Raw genomic sequence first — 22,530 nt, 5'->3', positions numbered from 1 at the left:
TAACTAGTTCAAATAATGGTTCGCGAGACAATACTAATTGTGTACCATGAGATTGAACAGTTTTCATAGAAAACATAGTTTTCCGCTAAAGAGGATTATTAATCAATAATTATTGTTGAACGTCCTCCTTTGAATGGGATTTGTACGGCTAGAGACGGATTTAGCTAGAGTAAATCCAAATCACCGATATCCTATCGTATTATTTTTAATTTTCACAAATCAATGTATCGAAATCAATCTACGTTAGAAACATTTAAAACGGAGTAATTTGGTGAACTCGACGAAAGACATGTTTAGAAAAAAAAAAACAAAATGTTAAATTAATATACTAACAAATTATACAATAATTAGAATGTGCCAGTAGAATTGATAAATTGAAAACAAGAGCGTTACAGATCGACCTTATCACTAAATTATTTATCAGTCTGATCGTGATAGTGACATGTCTTCATGTTGTTACATCGCAAGAAATTTCGACTTGGAAATCACTTAAAAAGACAACTCGAGAGAAAGAGAGAGAAAGAGAAAGAGGTTTCGTGGATGTTGGGTTGATCGCGGATGCATCGTCCGCCCCTGCGACCGTCGGTGCCGCCGCCGCCGCCGCCGCCGCCGCCGCCGTCGCCGCTACCACCGCCGCCGCTGCCGCCACCGCCGCCACCACCCCTCCGCACTCGTTCCACGGCACCTTCTCCGCTCTTGCGTCCTCTCCCGATGCTCTCTACCATCCCAAACCCGAACCAGTCCAGAAATCCCCACTCCGATCGCGCGTGCACCGCGACAACGGAAGTGTGGCAACGCCGCAGAGCGCTCGCCAGTGTCTCGGTCTTGGCGAGTTACTCGGGGGGGCTCAGGCCGAGTCTACCGAGATTGTGTCTACCGGCGCGCGGGTAACCCGAAAGCGAGTGTGGCGAGGATTAAAGTCGCGGGCCGTTTCCCGGCATGCGAGACCGTCTCGCTGCTGTCTGAAGGCCGTACAAAAACGCACGTAGGACGACGGGCGCCGACGATAAGAAAAGTTTCACAGCCGTGGGTCTAGACGACGAGGATACTGACGACGGCGACGACGACGACAACGACGACGACGACGACAACGACGACGACGACGACGACGACGACGACGAGGACGAGGACGAGGACGAGAACGAGAAGGAGATAAGGTAGCAATAGAAACGGCAGTAGGAGAAAGAAGAAAAAGAGGCGGCGGAGGAGGAAAAAGCGAAAGAAGAAGAGGAGCAGCGGCAGCAGCAGCAGCAGCAGCAGCAGTAACAGCAGGAGGAGAGAAGGACGTATCTTCGTCGTCGTCGCGCGCGACAGACGTAGCGAGAGCGAGTCGACGCGAGACCGGGCGCCGCGCGCTCGCACGTTGCCGTGCCGCGCTCTTTACTATATCGCGCCACACGCGCGTCGTGATCCGCGTACGCGCGCGTGAAACATACACGCGCACGACATTATATATTTATATGCATACACGGTGACCCGCGCGCGGAGATAATACAGTGTAAATGGCGCTCTCGGCGCAGAACCAGTCGACGTCGTACGTGAACTTGTATTACTCGATCGTCCAGCGTGCGGCGACGCGCTACTTTAAGGAATATTACAACTCCGGTAAGTACCGCCTGTACGTAAGCACGCAAACATACATACACAGAGACATACACACGTTGATCTTTGCTAAAAAGCGCCGACGACGGATAAGCCGGCGAGCGCGCGTCCGGCTTTTTATTATCTAGCGGCAACCCGCGCCCTTCTCTCTCTCTCTTTCTCTCTCTCTCTTTCTCTCGTCTATCGCCCTCCCGTCGCGTACTTTATCCCTCATGTCTGCGACAGGCGCCGGTAGCCACCTGTGCGTCCACGTTTCGGCAAAATGCGACGTCATCGCGTGCGCCGCATACCGTATACGCGCGCTTTCGAATTTTCCCGCCGACCCCCCTTTCCGTTTTCCTCCCGCGGTCGCCGCGTGTCCTCGTCCTCCGTCGTTGCTCCGTCTCTCTCTCTCTCTCTTTACGAAGAACCTTTCGCGTAACGCGAGTGATAATTTCGATCATCTCGCGCTCTCACCCGATGGCGGCGGATGCGAACGCGACGATTTTTATTTCCACCTTCGCGCGAGACAATGAACGACACGTGAGCAAGCGCGAGATCACATCGCGTCGCGATTAACGATCCGGAGAATTGAAATTTGAAATTCGTTAAACACTGCTTGGCAATCTCTGCTGTTCTTCTCTCTCTCTCTCTCTCTCTCTCTCTCTCACACACACACACCTGTCTCGCTGTCTCTCGTGCGAGAGTACCCTTTCTTTCTCTCTTTCTCCCTCGCCCCCTCCCCCTGCTCCCCTACGTGCTCGCGTGTGCACGTATGCACCGGGACAGTTACACGAGCGAGCTGTAACTCGTCGACAACTACCACTGACAGAAGTGTTCTTCCGACTGCGATTAACAACGCTAGTTAGACACGTGTCCCGTGTGAAACTCGTGTGTGTCTGCGGTCAAACTCGAATGAACGAGACGGTGTTTAATGTTGGGAGACCGAAAGGGAGAGAGAGAGAGAGAGAGAGAGAATTAGAAGAAGGTGCATAAGGTGAACCAGAGGGTATCGAGGGGAACCAGAGAGCATTGCTGTCCGTCGGTCAACGTCAGTCTGGTGTACGAAATTCCTTGCGCAACAACAGACAGAGAGGGAAAAGTCGCGTGTCCGCGGCACAAGGCGAAAACAAGCGAAAGCGTGTAAGGGGGGAAAGGGGAAAGAGAGAGAGAGAGACAGATACAGAGACGTACTTACTAGAAATTCCCCTCGTGGGCACCGGCGCCGACAACCGGCATCGGGCGAAATGATGTAGCAAAAGCTATGAATCGGATAGGACGCGAGAACGAGGCAAGACAATCGTATCCGACGATCCCGCCTGCATGAATAAAAGAACCGAATAAAGTCCAGAAACCAATTCGAGATAAACGCGAGGGACTAGTAATTAAGTGATTCTACTATAATAGTAAACTTCGCGCTCGGGAAGACTAATCATAAAATTGGATCTCATAATGATTAAATCTCTTTATTATGGAACACGTTACCGCAAAGAGAGGGAAAATTTAATTATAATGTTCTGGATCAAATAGTTTCGCTGCGGATTTCGATATGGAGGAAATGCAAAGAAATTGGCAGCGTCGATTGTGAGACCACTTAGTAAATGTAGCCGAACGTGTAATGACGTGTCGTGCTCCGATGGTAGAATAATTTTGGAAAGGAAAATCAAGCGCGCAAAACTGCAGGCCGAGAGGCAGAGAAAAATAATTACAGATTGAATGCAATTACCCCCTCGCACGTGTAATTGTGATCATTGCTGATATAAATTAGACGGAAGTTGACGATTAAACATGCTGACGAATGCGCGTGTGATTTAAAGAAGGAGACACGGAGATGTAGCTTCATTATTACGCAGGTATGCATCATCAATCGAATATTTGTAGGTATTATTATAGATATAAAAATACTTCTTGAAGAGTGCATCGGCATTTTCAATGATACGCAAATTATTCATGCGTATAATATTGTTTTTAATTTATTATTATTTTTTTTTTTTTTTTGGAAAGATTTGATACAATGATAAATAATAAATAAGATAAAAACACAGCTTCGTAATTAAACTGTAATAACATTATCCCGAATAGCGTCAGCATTTGTGGCTATATTAATTATTTACATCTTGTTTGCGATAACAGCAGCCACGCATTGATCGTCGCTCATTATTGATCCGTGTCTTTCAATTATCCGAAATATATAAAATTAAATTAATTTGTTATTGACATGACTGCAGGCTGCACTTTTCGATAATTAAACGTTCCAGCAAACGTTATTAACGCAATACGGACCATTTGCTTGAGCTCGCTATTTGTTTCGAAGTAAACGTAGGTACGAATTTCAATCAAATTTATATAATGACGATCGCTGTTTACACAGAGCATGTGCCTTTTCTCCCGGGCGAGACGAGAAGGCACATAGGCAGGGAAAGAAGAGAATTACGTGATGAAACGCAAGACACAATCACATAATATATCTACCGCGCCGTTTGGGTCATCTAATCGGCCCCTTCTTCTCCTTCTCCTCCTCCTCCTGCTCCTCCTCCTCCTCAATTATCGGCAGCGAGCGAAGTGACGAAACGGCGCCGAGCGATAAGTTTTCGAGCCATCCACCGACGGTCTAACACACTAACTGGCTCTCTCAAGGATCTGCATCGGAATCAGTTTGAAGGGACACAATCCCGGATTTAGTCATTTTCGTTCTGCGATTCGCAATGGCGTAAGGTAACGTACGAGATGCGGAGACCGCTTCCATACCTTCCGTTCCTCACCGATCAGTCTCGGAATTGGCTTTTTCTCAGCGGAAATTCGATACGGGAGACGCCACAACTGTCTTACTAACTTTTTAATATTCAACTTTAAATATCTTCGAAGTACTAATCCCTGAATTAAAACTTCCGTTCAAGTTTCACTTGCAAAAAGGGAAAATGTCCTGTCGTCTAATTTTATCGCTGGAAATTTCCGGTACGGTTCACCACGAGGTATTATACGCGCTTTGTTTCGGTGTTTATGTCTGGTGAAAAATCGGTTGACCAACTAGCGTGGAGCTTGGCAAGAAACGCGCGACCTTCCCAAACGCCCGTTTAATGCGAAACGGACTGCAGCTACATGAATCTTTTTTTTTTTTCTTTCTCTTTCTTTCGGAAGAAAAGTGAAAATCGCACACGACGCTTTCGTCAAAATGTAACGAGAGATGAATTTATTTGGAGCGGGCGTTAACGGTGAAAAGCGTCGCTGGAGATCGCGCGATCGCACTAGCGCCGCGGCGGAGCAACTCCACGCCGATCGAGGCGCGCTGCCTGGTCAAGGTGAGCGTCGTCGGCCGAGGACTCTCGTGATCGTGCTCTTTGTGACCGAGAAATACACAGCGCCGGCAATCGTGAGTGAATGTGTCCCGCGGCGGCGACGGCGGCGGCGGCGAAGCGCGCGGGCTCCAGCCGAGGGCGGCGAATGACAACGGAGGAAGGTCGATGACGGAAACAATCGCGCTCGTTTGAATTGCCGCGCGCGCGAACGGGACGACGAACGGGGGACGATCTTCTCCGAGAGTTGCTTCTTATTCCGATCGGAATGCGACGACGTCGACTGTTTATCTATTATCACACCCATTTGCCCGTTCCTGTTACGCGTAGTCGCGAACGTGAAGATTTAATTGTTGAGAGGAAACCACTTGGAAAAACACCGCGTCGGGTCGCGAAGGGCTAATCTGATTTCCGCGAGTTTTACTCGATAAATCGCTTTCGTAAACACGCCCTGTCCGAAGGACGACGCGGCTGCAGCCGCCGCCGTCGCCGCGGCGACGATTTCAAACACAGCGAGAGGCTCTGGGCCGCGCGATTATATTTGTGACGGGGAAATATAGACTTAGCGCGCATTGCTGGAAAGAGACGGATTGCCTACTTAGATATGCCACTTTGATAAGAGGCACTGGTGAAAATTTCGTACGTGCCGGACTGCATGCGTCAAATCGATCTTGCGCATTTTCAACAATTGGCGCGCATAAAAACCTTGATAATTTATAACATTATGATATCAGCGATTCACGCCAAATCTGCTTGCAATGTATTTGAAATATAATTCGAGGTTCCGGGACCCGGAAACGTCGGTATTTTACAACCGTGTTAAAAAAAAAAATGACACGTGATGCGTTAGATGTGGGAGATCGAGGCGCTATAGATCGGCAATAACGTCCGTCGTAAATAAGTCGCGTTAACGCGTGCGCGGCGAGTATAAATCGCGATGCGTTGCCCCGCCGATAATTACTATATTGTCTTAACGATCACGTGAATATCTTAATCGCGCAGTATACCCGCTATCGCGTTAAAGCGAACGATCGTAATCCCGAACTATCGTTATATTCCGCGGCGTTTACGCAGCGTGGTTTATGTCGAGAAAATCAGTGTACTTCCACAATTAAACGACTCGTAAAACGGTCATCAAAGCGCGGCGCGGAGTGCTCCGAGCAGTGCGGTTGCGATTATATTTCCGTTATTATTATGTAAACGCACATTTAAAGCTCATCCTGCGCGCATTAGACGTTCGACCGTTCAGGTGATGTACTTGTCTCGAAGTGCCGAGATATTTTTAGAATTCACATTCCTGTCATTTGTTTTCTTTGGAAATAACGTGTCATTACGGATGGATATTGTCACTTTCAACGTGTCAAGTGTAATCCCGCGGAGTCTAGCATTATACGCAGTTACGACGACATAATGCCTCCTAAGATTTCTCTCGAACGGGTTTTACATAAAGTGCAAGTTGTAAAGCTCGTAAATATTTGTGCGCGTCCACGTAAGCCAAAGTCACGTTTTAGTTGGGAGTTAGTGCCGGGAGATTCAACCTTGACTTAAATTCTCGTAGACGGTCGAGACGTTGCGTTGCTACCAGAAATGGAAATTGCGGGAAGTATCGAATTTGGGAAAACTGCTTTCTTCCTTCGTCGATTATGTTTTCACGCGTCTGTTATTGTGTTTGTCGTCACACGCGCCTTTCACATGTGTCCTTCTAAACATTATTGGCTATTGCGATAAATACCGTCAAATGCCTCGGTGGTCGAGTTGGCAAAGACGTCTGGCCTAATAAGCCGGAAGATCCCAGGTTCGATCCCTGGCTGAGGCATTATTTTTGTGCAACAAAATTGCAACAGTTTTCTTTTTATAAGGGGGGCAGCGGGTTTCTTATCGGCATCGTTGCCACATTTAGTAATATCACGGTATTAAATCGAGAATCAATGATCAAGCTAACAAGCATCATTATTATAAAATTGATTTTCGATTTAATCTTATAATGTAACTATTCTCGTTCAACTCGGAATCGTGTTTCAAAAGATTTGAAAATTGGTCGGCGCGTAGTTTGGTGAACTTGAAAATTGATCAGTCAATCTATCAATACCAACATCTAGCTGTGACTGTTAAGACTCTTTAATTAGTTGATTTTTTCTTTTTTCATTAAAAGTTCTATTTTTTCTAGGTGCATTGCGGGACGATTATGATGTAATACGATAAAATCGCGAAATGCAGCATTGAAATATGTATATCAAGCGATAGAAAGAAGATGCATTCTAAAAAGATGCTTTGTGTATGATACAAAGTACACAAGGTACATCGACAGCATTCTTTTTCCTAAGTGCATCGGGATTCTTAACGTAACGTGTAATGCGAGATACCGTGAAATATCGCGCGATACGATACAAGAAATACATTGTACAAAGATTGTAATTGTCTGTTGAAGATGCTCCGTAGAATCGCTTCGATAAGTATGAGTCATTTTTATTGAATAGCGAAGGGTGAGAGAGGGAGGGGGAGGGGGTCGAAGAGAGAGAGAAAGGGGAAGCGCCAACGTCGCGCACGCATTCGGAAAATAAACGCATTGACGAGTTTATCGTTTGACTCCTGACGATAAAAGAGCGATCATTGCTCCGTATCATTTGTAATATAAGAATTAATGCAAACGAGCGCGAGCTCGCGTGTATAGAAAATCCACGATCGAACCGATTCAATTCGCTATGGGTATACAATAATTATAGATGCGCACGTCTTCCTGCCTATCTTTTATCTTTATAAATTACGCATTAATGGGCTAACGTGACGAAAATGACAAATTAAAATACATCTGGTCAGTGATTGTTTTAAAAAACTTTGGATCTGAATGATATATGCGGCGAACGAAGTCGGCTCGGTGAATCTGTGAATGAATCTACGATGATTATGAATGTTTATTCTGTCGACCGTGTCGGCTTTATAAATTATGCATTAGTAGTCGAGTTGTGAAGAAATGAAATCATATTTAATTCGCAACGTTTTGATATTGTCGGGGATGTTACTTTGATGAGACATACTCTCCTCAAATAATTAATATCGCAATGTTTTGCGTCAACGAATCGGAAATTATAATAAATAAATAGATAAATATAGCTAATGAGATCAATTCACATATTTTATCTCGGCTGTCCAAACTTCATAAATAATGCATTAATGTCTAAAAAATTACAGCGAGTTTGAGTTACAACGTCTGGTATCATCACACTCTGTTTTACAATTTTTCCACTTGAGCAATTAATATATCGCGGCAACACAATGGAGCTAAATAGAGTAATAAATATATTGGAACGCAAAATGTTTTTAATTAGACCGTTATCAGATTCGATTACTGGCTCGTATCCACTGCGAGCCGCGACAGGACACGTCGGTTTCACGCGCGTTTCCGCGATATTTGCGCAAATCCGCGGTGGTCTTGGACATGTGAACGCGCGAATTGTTTTATAAGGCAGAAATAATATACTCCGCGAGTGCATTCGAGCATCCGTCAAAAATATCGCGGTAACAATAGCGAAAGAAAAAAAATATATCCGACGTTTCGACTTCGTCAATGCGTGCACTACACTCTCGAGCTAACAGCGGGCGTATTTCGTTTCTGTCTATTTTTCTGAAAACAAACATTCGATCTGACGAGCTGAATAACGCCAATGGAACACTAGGAAAGGACCACTCGTTTCTGGAGCACTCTTCGGAGCGCCATCGCGGAAAGTTATGTTTTTGTTGCGCCCGTTTCGTTTTTTGCCACCCCCACATACGACCGCCGCCGCCGCCGCCGCCGCCACCGCGCGAGGGAGGTCCCTTGAACGGTTCGATAGGAATATGGGCCGCAGGTATTTCCTCTGACATTCGATAAATAGCGGCCGATGTTTGCTTTCGTAAATGAATGCCCGAGTCTCTCCCCCCCCGTTTCTCCCCACCGGCGGAGATCCTCACGCTTTCAATACTTAACTCGGTATCTCATCGTATGAATATCGCAGGCAACTCGCCTTCAAATGTAGAAATTGCATGATGCTGAACGAGTTGAGAGTTATATTTTGAGAATAAAAATCTTTTTTGCTCAAAAATCGAACGAAAATAAGAACTGGCGCGTTATTGGTGGCATAAAAGTTTTTGTATTTGCTTAGTGATATTTTTGTGATTTAGCACCGCGTCCAACAGACCGACATAATTGCCAAGCTGAAGTGCCTAGAGCAGCCAATCAATAAGATATCGCGACGAGGCAAAAACCAGCCATCTCGTAATTTATACGCAACTCCCACGCGAAATGCACATTGCCGCTGCGGCGCACCACCGTCTCTCTTTCTCTCTCTCTCTCTCTCTCTCCCTCCCTCTTCTTTTCAACGAGAACGCAAGGGGAACGACGGCACGCATGGCGTTATATCGCGAATATTACGTTTGCCCGTGCCATCACAATTATCGCCTGTTCTTTCGTTTGCACGGATCCATAAATTAACGAATAAAGCCGCTTCATTTACAGTAACGTCCTGATCTATCGTACCGTCCTCCGACAATTTTACCGGCGTGTATAATGTGCGTAATATCCGAATGCATGATACGAGATATGTATCAAAATGTAAAACACATTTCTGTTACGTTATTAGGCATCAAACGGCAGAAAATGATGCGCGAAACGGTTTTACTCGCGCCACGAGAACGACATGTAAAAAATCTGGAGGATCCTAAAGAGCGTCAGTGCGAGAGCAATTCGAGAAATCGCAAACCCGCGAGTTGCAGCAGCATCGAGGAACAGAAAACGTGAATTTTTACACGTGGTACCCGACGACGCGTACTTTATGTTTTATCTGCGGATTTATCTGCAAAGTGTGTCGCGCGGGTTTCTGTCAGCCAGTGTAAAACTTGTCGATCTAATACTATGTATCGAGTTTTCTCCTTCGATATTTTCTTTTATTGTACGCATATCGCGCAGACAGCGCCTTCACTTTGAGCCCACAAAGTCGCTTTCACCTGTTCAATTAACTCCGCACTTTCGACCAAAGACACTCTAGTTATTTCGCGATTTTGTCGGAATAAAGCGGAGGAGGGTCGGCGAGTTTTCTTTCTCACTTTTCTCTTTTCGTCTAATTTACGGCACCGCACCGTAGGAGCCGTACGGACCGGAAGCCAGTGCAATCCGCGTAAAGATAATCGGCTCGATCGTCAGTTTTTATTTTCTCTTAGCCATTATGAATTCTGTAATCGTAAACTTTAATTATCATTAATTTATGACGCGACGTCAAAGCCGAGTCGTCGTCCAGACTCGTCAAGAGTGTCCTGTGACTTTCTTTTCTTCTTCTTCTTCTTCTTCTTCTTGGTAGTTTATCGTGTAAACGAAGCAAAAACTCATTCTACATTTTCATTTCAAAAGAGAAGAGAGAAAAAGAAGCTTTATTATTTATTCGCGATAAAATAGCGTCGCGACGATTGATGACGCGAAGACTGAGGCATTTTACACTTTTGTTTTCAGTATAGGAGATTGACCTCATCTCGAAATTATACCGGTTTCGCGGTGCAAGTTTTTCGATTGTTTGCTTGGAATAAAGCGCGATTCCCACCACACGGGGAATCGACGGGATCGACCCGGCGACTTAAATCTGCGTCCTGCGAGCCGCCGCGGCAGGAAAAATCTTTAAAAATGCTGGCCCCGACGAAAAAAGCGCGCATGTGCAGCCACGAGCCATCTCTCTTCCCTTGCTCCTCTCTTGCTCGCCTCCTCCACCTACCACCGATGCGCTACGGTCCTCCCGGCTTCGCTTTATGCGTTTCTCGCAGCCAAAACAAATCGTAAAGACGCTCGACGGAGTGCAATCCCATGCTTGTTACCGAAAAATCAATGATATCAGCATTGGCGACTTTTCTCAAACACAACGTACCATTCCGCCAAGTCCCGCACTATGCACCGAACGAATTTTATGGTTGTTTTTTTTTTTTATTGCGAGTTTTTCTACCTTATTGTGCTAACAATAAGTATTACTATTATTGATCGATCAAAAATTTTTTTTTTATTTTTTATCAAGAACTCAATTTTGTCAAAAGCTTCGCTTTTAAAATATCCAACGAAAGGTGTAGAAATGGCAACAACAGTCAGTCGTAGGTATATTATTTGCGGTTAAATCGTTTTTTTCCCCCTTCTTTCGTCGATTATACATCTCTGAACTCGATACATATTAATTCCTATATCTTGCACGTGCGACTTTTTTGTTTATCGTCCTTGCAACTTACGCGATTACGTTTCCATTTGTTCCTCTTTCATTGGTATATTCATATAATTTCTATCAAGATTTCTTTCCGATTTTATTGACACAAGTGTTACTAGTCTATCCAAGTGTCTCATGGTATTCTGACTCTAACTTGAAATGAGATATCGACACCGCGGGAAATATTGACTGATAACAACATAACGCGTATTTAAGATTGTCACGAACAGAAGCATTTCTATTCCGTTCGTTTTAATTTCGAGTGACGCGTCGAATGGGATTAACAAATTTTTATGCGGGTGATTCACTTTTTTTTCCGCGAAGCGTGATCTACCAGAAACTATTCGTAAGTCGTTGAAATAGTGTGCGGTGCTAGGACTTATGGCTCACCCTATAAAAACTTGAGTGATAAACCGGTCCGAGCGAACAAAACATCATTCAGCAGGGATTCCCCGACATACATGTTTCCCCGCTCTAACCGTCTGTATAATAATGCAACACTATCGAACGAGCATTGTCCCATTTTCACTTGCTGACTGTTTTTGTCGAATTTCAATGCAGATTTCAACTTTAACCAGAGTTTATGTTTGATTTGGAACTAAATTTCTGTTATTGTAACAAAAATTGATACACAACACACACACACACATACACACAAGCACATGAATTTTTTTTTAATTTATACTTTTAGTCTATTTGGCTGATTTTTCATCTATATGTGATCGAATAAATTTAAATCGCCGTTTACGTTTAAATATTTACGATGTAAAATCTCGAACTTTGTGTTCGTTTGAGAACTCGTAAGTAGAGAGAATAAAAGTAAGAGAACGACTCTCCGTAACACTCTCTCTCCAATGATATATCCATTTGTAAGTGTGACTCTCAAGAGTGACTCTCGAGTATTTCTTTCAAATGAACAGTAGCCGCTTGTCTTTATGTGATTTGTGAAACATAACGCGCATCCAAATCAACTCCGAGATCTTACGATTGCTTAGTTGGTAAAGTTATAAGTGGATCGCCTCTCTCATTAAAGCTCGGTCGGACTGCAGGAAAACTTGGAGTTCGTATCAACGCTCGCCAATGTTTATCCACGCGAATGCGAGGGAAATCGAAAGAACAATCTGGACATTTCTTTAACACAATTTAACAATAAGAACACTCCTTGAATAATCTGACACCGGGAAAGATTCTCGCGATGGAGAGAAAACTAAAATTTTTTTTTTTTTTTTTAACTTTGTTTCTCTTTACGTAGTCTTTATAAGTATTAATCTTTCGCAATTGACCGAATAAGTTATTACAATAATAGTTACTTTTTATTATCATTGCGATTGTTGTTGCGCTTGATTCTTGATAATAAAAATTGTATTTGAATTTCTCTTAATTTTTTCACAAGAATAGAATTTTAGAGCGAATGAAAAAAAGTCTTTATTCTATTAATTTAACATAGTGCCTTTGATAGTTTTTATTTTACTTGTCAGCTTCCGTAAAGTGCATTTGCGGTTTAGAAAAACTCTTATACTTTTTATTTTACAAGATAGAGCTAATGACTTTCTGGATGCGAAGGAAATTTGAACTATTGCTCCGGGATTTTGGATGTAATTAATTGTTGCAGGACACAGACTGAATTTAATGAGACGTAGCGTTGCCTTGGTAGCATAACTTTTGACGAATTTCTCGAAATAAATTGGCTTTATAGCAGATCAACGATTGTATTAGAACTATTCCAATACAGGGGGATAAATGGCATAATAAATGTTAATTGTAAAAGAAGAGAGAGAGAGAGAGACGAATAAGAACCATAAATGTTGGCGCGTCAATATATGATTGATGTTTCTATAATGGTATGACCGTTTTTTTCTACTCACGAAAAATATTGGAAAAAAAAATTTTTCAGTTTTGCTCTCGTATAATACACTTGGTTAGAGAAACAGAAAGCGGCGCTTTGCAAAACAAGATTGCACTACGCGCTAATTAAAAAAATTCGCGCTAATCGTGGAACTCGCGAAATGTTACGCAGACTTCTATCAATGACGATAACGAATACTCTTCAGGCCACGAATATCGCATTAGCGTCACTTTTCGACCGGTTGCCTTTCTCTTAACCGCGATAACGGGATATTACAATGTTATCGCACTCGAGATTCTCGAAATAGTTAAATGCAATTATATGTGATGGGATAAACTTGGAATTGCAATAAACTAATCTCGACGTGCCCGATGCACGTAGTATTATCTTAACAAATAACGGTTATGTAACGAGTAAATATGGCACAATAAAAACAGTTAACTATAAATATGATTGATTCACGTGCAAACGGTTTGTGCCGAATCACAATGTTTTTTTTTCTTTTTTTCTCCGGCAAATTTATATATCGGTAAACTTCGTTAACAAGTATTTCCAAGTCTTATCGTTATCTGCCATATAACTACCACACACATCGCATAACTCCTCAATCTACTTCGCGTCATACTGTACGCGTATCTGTACGCGTATCCGTTGAAGTTTTCATGTTTTTTCATCTTTCGTAAATTAGCATTTGTTCTACTTTCAATTAATTTTTCTCGAAAGATAGGTTATCAAATATTCTTGTGTGCAGTTCTGATTGATATAAATTGCGAATCTCGAAGATCGTGACTTATTGCGTATCGAGGCGATAAAACTTCCGTTGGAATACTTTTCGCGAAGAAACAATATTGCATTAGATGAGTCATCCGACAAAGCAAAAGTAAAAATTACTTCAAACAGGTTGCGCAAAATGCAAATTGAGTGACAAATTCGCAGTGGCAAAAAAAAAGGAAAATGAAGGCAGATGTAATTAGTCTGATAAGAGAGGAGGAATGCCTCGCGATATTGCGTAACATAAATTCCGTAATCGTAAAACGACTTAAGCCGTCTTATTCCTCGCAACGTAATTGCGCGCGATAATACCGATTGGGCGAGACACATGTCTTAAATAAGCGCCTTAAATAGCGTGGCAAAGTTTAATTAAAAACTTGGCGCGATATGATTACCTTCCTTTGCGTTTGCCTCTTATTTTCGGTTAATTATAATTGCATCCGCCTTTGTTATCCGCATATTTAAAAAATTTACGAGTATAAAAAAAAAGAACGGTTTAAAGCGATACGATTGTAAGAAGTTCCGTCTTATTCGAGCGTCCAAGGACGCAAAATTCCTCAAGGATTCAAGAATTTAACGAATCGAGCACGTGGTTTCGTAGTGTCGCGTCTACCTTTAACACCTTATAAATTATCAGCGTGGTACGTACTTTATAGATTCGACCTGCATAACAGCGATTGAACTTGTGAAGCGTGAACCGGACGTGTCTGTCCATGCGTGACTAGGAACGTTGGTCTGATCTGATATTCTAGACTGCGCATTCTAGGAGATCGGAGATTCTAAAGATGCAAACGTCCACGACTCGTGGCCCAATTTCGAATAACGTTATATGCCTAGAAAATGTAATCTTATTTCACGATTAATCGTTTATTCATACGACATTCTTACTAAACTGTACACGAAATTCGAGACGATAGACGTAACGATCGTTACTGATAAAACGGTTCATTGTATACAAGTGGAAAATAAAACGAGTCTCTCATATTTCTTATCTTACACAATAATGCGCTGTTATGCATCCGCCTAACTGCGAACCCTCTTCTGTATTGTTTACTTACAGATACTGGCGCGCCCTACGTATTGTACAAAGATAACATGGAGAGACCCCAGGGTCAGTGGGGCCCGGGGCCGGGATCTCTCCAGGACGGTGGACTGTACCCGCAGCAGCAACAACAGCAGCAACAGCAACAGGGTTCCTCCTCGTCGGGAAGCCCACAGCAGGCCTGTGGACCTCCGGTCGAGGGCGGCGAAAGCGGTCCCCCGCCCTCGTTAGCCTCGCCCGTGCCCTCACCATATCCCTCGGCGCCTCCCGAGCCACAATCCTTGACTCCGCCGGACGATGACATACAGTCGAATCAAGCCACGTCTCAGCAGCAGCAACAACAGCAGCAACAACAAACGCAGCAGCAGGTCCAGCAGCAACAGCAGCAGCAGCAGCAGCAGCAACAACAACAGCAGCAGCAGCAGCAACAAGTTCAACAGCAATCTCAGCAGCAGCAACAAACGCAACAGCAAGATCACTCGCCGCAACAACAATTGACTCCTCACGCAGAGGTGGATCGCAGCGATTGCTTTCCCGGCGCCGGAGAGCTGCAACAATATCCGCAGCATTATTTCAAAGAGGCCCGGCCGCACCCTTCACCGTCCGTGCCACCGCATATGCTCACGCCCGGCGGCTTCTCCGCGCTGCACTATCTCAAGCAACCCGGAGTAATGCTTACGTCTCTCGGCCAAGGTGACGGCGGGCCGGGGCTGGACGCGCATCAGTACGCGAGTCCGGGCGCGCCGAACATGGCGACCGGGCTGCCTGACATCGTGCAACAGAGCGGCAAATCGTCCAAGGCCGGCAACAGCGATCTACGTCTGTTCAAGTGCTTGACCTGCGGCAAAGACTTTAAGCAGAAGTCAACTCTGCTGCAGCACGAGCGGATCCACACAGACAGCCGGCCGTACGGATGTCCGGAGTGCGGCAAGCGGTTCCGTCAACAATCCCATCTCACGCAGCATCTGCGCATACATGCTAACGAGAAGCCGTACGCTTGTGTATACTGCGAGCGTACGTTCCGGCAGCGTGCCATCCTCAACCAGCATCTGCGCATCCACTCGGGTGAGAAGCCATACCAATGTCCGGAGTGCGGAAAACACTTCCGTCAGAAGGCGATCCTGAATCAGCACGTCCGCACACACCAAGGCGAGCATTTCTCTCTGCCTCCCAGACTCCCCAGAGGGCGTCCACCACAACCAAACACTGACCCACCCACCGGTTCTCACTCATTACTATCGCAACCACCGTCGCCACCGTCACCATCGGCATCATCGCCATCGTCTTCATTATAATCATCACGTTCATTACCGCCGGCGGTACAATAACCCGCATACTAACGATTCATCTCTATTTTTCACCTGTCCGTCTGTACCAGTGATGGATTTACGGCTCGAAAAAAAGAGCGAAAAGTAAATAAACTGACAGGACGATGTGTCTCGAAATAATGGGGGTAAATTCACCACTGGTCTAGATCATCATCTGTACCCCTCACCAGCTTGCCGGAGCGCGTTTTTCTTTCAAAAGCTTCCAGAACTACTAACGACGACTTACCAGAGACAAGTACCAGTTGTCATTGGACCTCGTTGAAGCTAAAGCCAACCGGCGGGTAAGAACGGTTGAGCTGGATGCGACAGCGCTGGTGAGCTGTGAGATAGAGCAGTTCCCCTTTCCACATTTTATGCGATCCGACTTGTCACCTAGCTAATCCGACTGCCCTCTAATAACTCTAGTTCCTCTCGCGGATCCCTCCGTTAAAGTGAACATCAGCCTACCACGAATAACTATGTACTTTTTCTATATAGCGTTTCTCTTCCCATTTACTTACTAATACCAATAATAACTTTTGTTAGAGATCGCGATAAATTGGGTAAATGATAATTTTCCAAACAACACAAGTGTCCTAAAGACGTGTAAACGCCATCGCACGAGTCACAGAATGATTAAAGTTCAACTCGATTAAAGTTCAACTTTCTTGGACGTTTGTGTTGTCTGGGGATCTTCTCGCCTGAATTTGAGCAAACGATTTTTGAGGTCGCGCTCGACTCGCGTTACGTAATTGGTACGTAGATAGCTTTGATCCTGTAATCATTAAACCGTAATCCGGGCTACTAACGTTCCTCCGTTACCCATCCGCCGTGGAATACCGCCGATGAACCGTGGCCCGTTCTCTTGTTACAGACGTGAGTCCGCACCTCATCTTCAAGAACGGAATGACGCCGACCCTCTGGCCGCAGGACGTTCCCTTTCCGCCCGAAGAGGGTAAGGAGGAGGTGGCGTCGACATTCGGCGACACGGACACGCAATCGGGTGCGTTCAGTCCGGCGCCGGACGCCAATTCTATCCAGTACCCGGCGTACTTCAAAGATCCAAAGGGTGGCAATCACGCGGTCTTCGGCGCAGGTGGTTCGGGCAGCTTCGGTGCCTTGCAGTACATCAAGCAGCAGGGTGGCACGAAGAGCTGTCTACCCGACGTGATACAGCACGGTCGCTCGGCCGGCATGCCGTTGTACGTGCGCTGTCCGATATGTCAGAAGGAGTTCAAGCAAAAGTCGACGCTGCTGCAACACGGGTGCATACACATCGAGTCGCGGCCATATCCTTGCCCAGAGTGCGGCAAGCGATTCCGGCAACAGTCTCATCTCACGCAACATCTGCGCATCCACACGAACGAGAAGCCGTACGGTTGCGTGTACTGTGGACGCAACTTCCGCCAACGCACGATCCTCAATCAGCATCTGCGTATCCACACCGGCGAGAAGCCGTACAAGTGTCAGCAGTGTGGCAAGGACTTTCGTCAAAAGGCAATTCTGGACCAGCACACGCGCACTCATCAGGGCGATCGGCCGTTCTGTTGTCCGATGCCCAACTGCAGGCGGCGCTTCGCCACCGAGCCCGAGGTGAAGAAGCACATCGACAACCACATGAACCCGCACGCGGCCAAAGTGCGTCGGAACTCGAGCGGCGACACGAAGCCGCCCGGCACGCCCGCGGGCCTGGGTCCGGTACCCGTGCCACGCGGCCTCACGCCGACGGTCGTCAAGCCGGAGCTCTACTTCCCGCAGTGCTACGCGCCCGCGTTCAACCACCAGCCGCCGGTCTCCACCGCGCAGTTCCCTGGTGCCCAGGCGAACGGCGTGTCCGTGACCGGCGAGTTCAAGCCACCGACCGGTCTGCCGCCGCAGTGACTAACCGTCCATCCTGCCGCCTACTAGCAAGCAGGAATCCCCGCGCTGAGGTTTCAGCGCTGTTTCGGTCCCGCCGCCGCCGCGTTGGAGGCCGACGCAACGTCGAACGCCATCGCCGCCGCTGCCGCCGCCGCCGCCGCGTCTCGATGCGGCCAGCAACCGATCCAGCAACATTACCCGTGACATTTATCATTGTGCATTTACTAGAGTCTTCTTTATTTTCGTCGTTTCACAACTCGCTCGCTCTTCTTGTTCCATCGCTGCTTAGCAGAGAACCTCGGAACACGTCGCCCAGCTAGTCTCGAACTCGACGGTGAGAGTGCTTTTTCGTCGCGAAGAGATCGCGTAACGCGAATATCCGAGAAACATCGCAGAAACGTGTACCACACTACGTCGCTACGTCTCTGCTTGATTCTGTCGGATTTAATTGTCTCTCCGAGAGAAAATCGTTTATCTATCTCTCTCTAAATCGTAGCGCATCGGCTGTGATGTAAATAGAGAGATATAAATTTCGGAGATCGTTCGCGGATACTTGTTTGACACAAGTGTCTTAGATTTTCGCGTTATTTGACACAAGCCGGAAAGACACGCGATCGGGTCTCCCCCCCCCGCCCCCCGTCCCTGTAACATTCGTGAGAAATTATCTGTTACGTACGTTGAATAAAATCGCGGAAAGACGACAATCCCGGTTAGGATTATTGCTATCGTTGCGTTGTTATTATCGAGAGCAACAAACGACGATGCGATTATACTTGCTCAGGTATCAATCGATCACTCGCGATACTCAAACTCGTAGTAAGTTTGTGATACACAATTTTCTTTTTCGCTGTACACGATCGCGACGCAACGTTCGTTACTTCCTCGTGATCGTCCTCGCGTTATTTTCCACTTTTCAGCGCGTCGGATTAGTTGGACCCTTTAGGGATTCCAAGATTAACGCTTCGTTATTGTTGGCGCACATTGAGGCGACAGTTAATCCGCCAACACACGCAAATAACCGATTCCCACTGCGAACCGCATCTCCGAGTCGTCGATCTCGCATGTGAAGGACAAACGACGTGAGGAGGACATGGAAAAGCTTGGAAAAGCGGCTGTCGCTCACCGTCGAGTTTCTCACTAGCCAGACCAAGGTAAAGTAACCAACGAAGAGTCTCGTCTATTCCTCCGTACGTATTTTTTATAATTAATCGATTACGACGTACCTTCTCGCGTTTCTTTCGTGGACAAGCGAATAGCACGAGAGTTCGGGGCTTATCCCGCGAGAACGTAGGCGAATTCAAAGGGAGTTCTCGCGAATCCGCCTCTGAATCCGCCTATCTTCCTCTCGCGGGATGGTGCACGCGCCGCCCGGGGCGCTATCGCTCACCGTTCAAGATGCCACGTATCGCCAAACGGGTTGAAGATGTTCGATTTCGACCAGACTAAAACGATTGTGATACAATATTTAACTTGCCTATGTTTTAAAAGTTTCGCGGGAGAGAAAGAGAGAGAGAGAGAAAGAAAGAAAGAAAGAAAGAATGAGTGAGTGAGTGAGTGAACGAGAATAAATGAGATTGAGAGCGAAATAAATATATATACATATACATGGTATATACATGTATATGTATATATACATATATAGAAAGAGAGAGATATGTTGTGCTTCTTGGAGGGGAGCGTTTACACGACCACGAGAAGAATACCTGTAAATATGTAAAGCCGTTCACTTCAAACGAAAGAAGAAGAAAAACGAGGAGGAAAACAGACGAAGAAGAAAGGTGAAGTATGCGAGCGCGTGCGAATGAGACTGAGTGTGAATGAGGCGAAAAAATAAAGAGTACGACTGAACGTAAGAGAATAGGAGAGAAGACAACATAGGGGGTTGGGACGGGAAGGCGGGAGAGGGTAGATATGACGAGCGGAAGAAAGATACGAGAGATTATAGGTAGAATTTACGAGAACGACGCATCCTCCCCCCCACTGTGCTGAGCCATAGCTTTCGGTAGATCGAGTTGCGAACGACGATGACGATGATCCGCGATAGAGTACGAAGGGGGAGGAGAAACGTAACAGGGGGGGATGCGATTTCTTGTATACTATAGTAATATTTGAATGTATATTTATACAGGTTATATTATATTCTAACTATATGACGATATTTTGAATCGGTTTTAAAATCAGATTGGTGCTGATAAAAAGAAAACTAGGTAAGCGAGTACGCGCGAAAAAACAAGAGGAGGGAACGTGGAAGAAGGCTGAGACACCGTAGAAGTTAGCGTTTAAGTAGCATAGACGATAGCGTAGCTCAAAGTAAAGAAAAGACTTTGAAGGACCGCGCTCGCACGGGGTCCGCTCACATCTCGGAGAATTATCATTATCACTCTTTTAAAAAGAGGGGGAAAAAAAAGGAAAGGAAAGAAAAAGAAAAACAATTCGTGGCAATACTTAAATGAAGAGCAAAAAAATGAAAGAAGAGAGGAGGAAGAAGGCTTCAACGTATTAGAGAATAATCTTTTAAAATTTCTATATTAAGACGTGTGTGATCTCTCTAATTATTGTACATTACGTAATGAGTCTAAAACTTAGACGACGAGATGCGTTAGTATAATTACGATTACGTACGTATTAGGTGTTCTACAGTTAGTCTTTTGTCATTTAGAGACACAGAGATCTGAAGATGATAATTGCGCGGCCATATTCTCTGTGGCCTGTTCGTAGTGCCTCGGAATTGCTGCTCGCGGCAGTGATTTGACCGTATTTTTAGGAAGGTATATTGAAAAACCGCAATTATATTATACTCTCCAATATACAATATTAAAACAAAAAAGAAAAGGAAAGGGGGGGGGAATCGCGTCGTGAGGCGTCGCGTTAATAAAATGACTCATTAAATTATTATGACAAAAGAAAAATCTACTTATATATATCGCGAGGATGAAATGACGACGACGATGTAATCGTGGTGGTTGTTCACTGTTGTTTTTGTTGTTCTTATTATTTTTACTTTCCTTTCTCTCATTCATTACATAAAACGCAAAGTTACGAAGAAAAAGATAGCGAATAGGGAAATATTGAACGCCGGGAATGGCGTGGTCTCTTCCGGTAGCCGTTCGTAATATTTATGAGTATTATTATTAACGTTGAGATAATTTTAACACTTACCTATACGTGCCCTTTTTAGGATATCTTTATCGTTCTTGCGACGGAAAGAAGGAAAGCGCAAGCTTGTTGTAGACATTAACGCTCATCTAACTTGAATCATACTCGAAACATCGATCCGTATGCCTTCGTATATACACGTGCGTCTGCAACAAAAATATGAGATATCCTCGTTACGTTTCGCAGTAGCTTTTTTTTTCCAATAGCATTTTGGATACGGTAAACGTCAAGTCCAGCGAACAATGACGAGTTTAAGATAGAAATCATAAATAATGAAATTGAAGTAAATACACGATTCGTGAGGTCTACTTTAAATACGAAGCCGCATCTAAAGAAGAACTTCATTGAGGATGGACCACTTCATTCTTGCTCCGCAAGCTCTTTAACGGTCACGATAACTTGTAATTGTTTTACAAGCATGGCACTTGGGCGTTTACCGTATTTAAAATATCGTCAATAGTGCTCAATATTTGTTGAAAAATGCAGCGGTTATTTACGCACACACATCGAAAGATCAGCCCGTATTTCTCTAGAACTTTGAGAACTTTAGTTTGTTCTTGTCGAAAAACTTGATTGAAAAATAATTCTTCCATTCGTACAGTTCATTTTTCATTTTTGCGTTATTACATAATTCATATTGACCAATTGGAGATTTATATCGATAATAATTCATTTTTGTTGTAAACATCTGTTCTTATTTACATGTTTCGCTCATTATGAAAGACAGAATAGTTTTATCGATCGGATAAATGTCAATGTCCGGAATACGTTTCTCGTTTTTTTTTCTTTTTTTTCCATGAATAATAATGATTCATATTTGACATGTCAAAAAAATTTACTGTTATTCTTGACTAATGCCATCTGAATGTCAACCCTCGAAACTAAGTGTACCACCTAATATCGAAAAAAGTAAATACCTGTGTAAAAACTGTTTGATAGATAGCACAGTCATAAAATATTTTTTAGATTGAACTATTTTCTCTGATTATTTCGCAGGACAACTAAAGTTTTGCTTTTAAAAATCTTTAATCGTAAATATCTTGCATACCATTTTGTTCGTTAAAATTAATTTGTCTTTCACATTTTATGTCTTTATGTAACAGAAAAAATTAAAAACTCAACTCACAATTAACTGAGTGCACAGCACACAATAGCACTTGCCATTTAAGCACTTGCCATTTAAACTTTATAATGATGTGTATTAATTTATAACGGACAAAAAATTAAACATTGTAAATTAAATAATCAAAATTTTTGGCAAATTTATGTCAAATTGAAAATCTGAACGACCGTCTTTGTACAATTCGATCGGTAAAATTTGCCGCAAGGAACGTTGCATGCAAACCGTACGGTAACGCTGAAAAGAGCAGCGCATGAGGTAGGAAATTTTTCTCGGGAAAAAAAATGGAGAAACCGCAATAAGAGGGAAAAGAAGCACGTTGACAACATTTCAAACTTATTCACG

At 44.5% G+C, this 22,530-nt stretch overlaps 1 protein-coding gene and 1 non-coding gene across 3 annotated transcripts; both read left to right on the top strand.

Moving 5' to 3' along the window:
- The first annotated feature begins 838 nt into the window (after positions 1-838).
- On the top strand, positions 839-20,793 carry LOC105198503 (myeloid zinc finger 1-like). Of its 2 annotated transcripts, none has more exons than XM_011165232.3 (3): positions 839-1,605; positions 14,761-15,891; positions 16,924-20,379. In XM_011165232.3, exons 1-3 carry the CDS (start codon positions 1,503-1,505, stop codon positions 17,928-17,930), a joined length of 2,241 nt encoding a protein of 746 aa, XP_011163534.2. In that variant the 5' UTR covers positions 839-1,502; the 3' UTR covers positions 17,931-20,379. The 2 variants fall into 2 exon arrangements, with proteins under 2 accessions (XP_011163534.2, XP_039312078.1); XM_039456144.1 differs by lacking the exon at positions 839-1,605 and adding an exon at positions 1,613-3,434 and having other exon boundaries at positions 16,924-20,793.
- Positions 6,615-6,690, top strand: Trnai-aau. Its single transcript has one exon. It is a non-coding gene; the product is annotated as a tRNA-Ile (tRNA).
- Positions 20,794-22,530: the final 1,737 nt, after the last annotated feature.

This window comes from Solenopsis invicta, chromosome 12, assembly GCF_016802725.1.
Source record: "Solenopsis invicta isolate M01_SB chromosome 12, UNIL_Sinv_3.0, whole genome shotgun sequence".
Taxonomy (NCBI): domain Eukaryota; kingdom Metazoa; phylum Arthropoda; class Insecta; order Hymenoptera; family Formicidae; genus Solenopsis; species Solenopsis invicta.
The sequence above is the reverse complement of the archived record's forward strand: the minus strand, read 5'-3'. Positions and strand labels throughout refer to the sequence as shown.

Coding starts and splice junctions, on each gene's coding strand:
- LOC105198503 (XM_011165232.3), top strand. CDS start 1,503: ATGGCGCTCTCGGCGCAGAACCAGTCGACGTCGTACGTGAACTTGTAT. Junction 1,606..14,760: donor TAAGGAATATTACAACTCCG/GTAAGTACCGCC, acceptor GTTTACTTACAG/ATACTGGCGCGCCCTACGTA. Junction 15,892..16,923: donor GCACGTCCGCACACACCAAG/GCGAGCATTTCT, acceptor CTCTTGTTACAG/ACGTGAGTCCGCACCTCATC.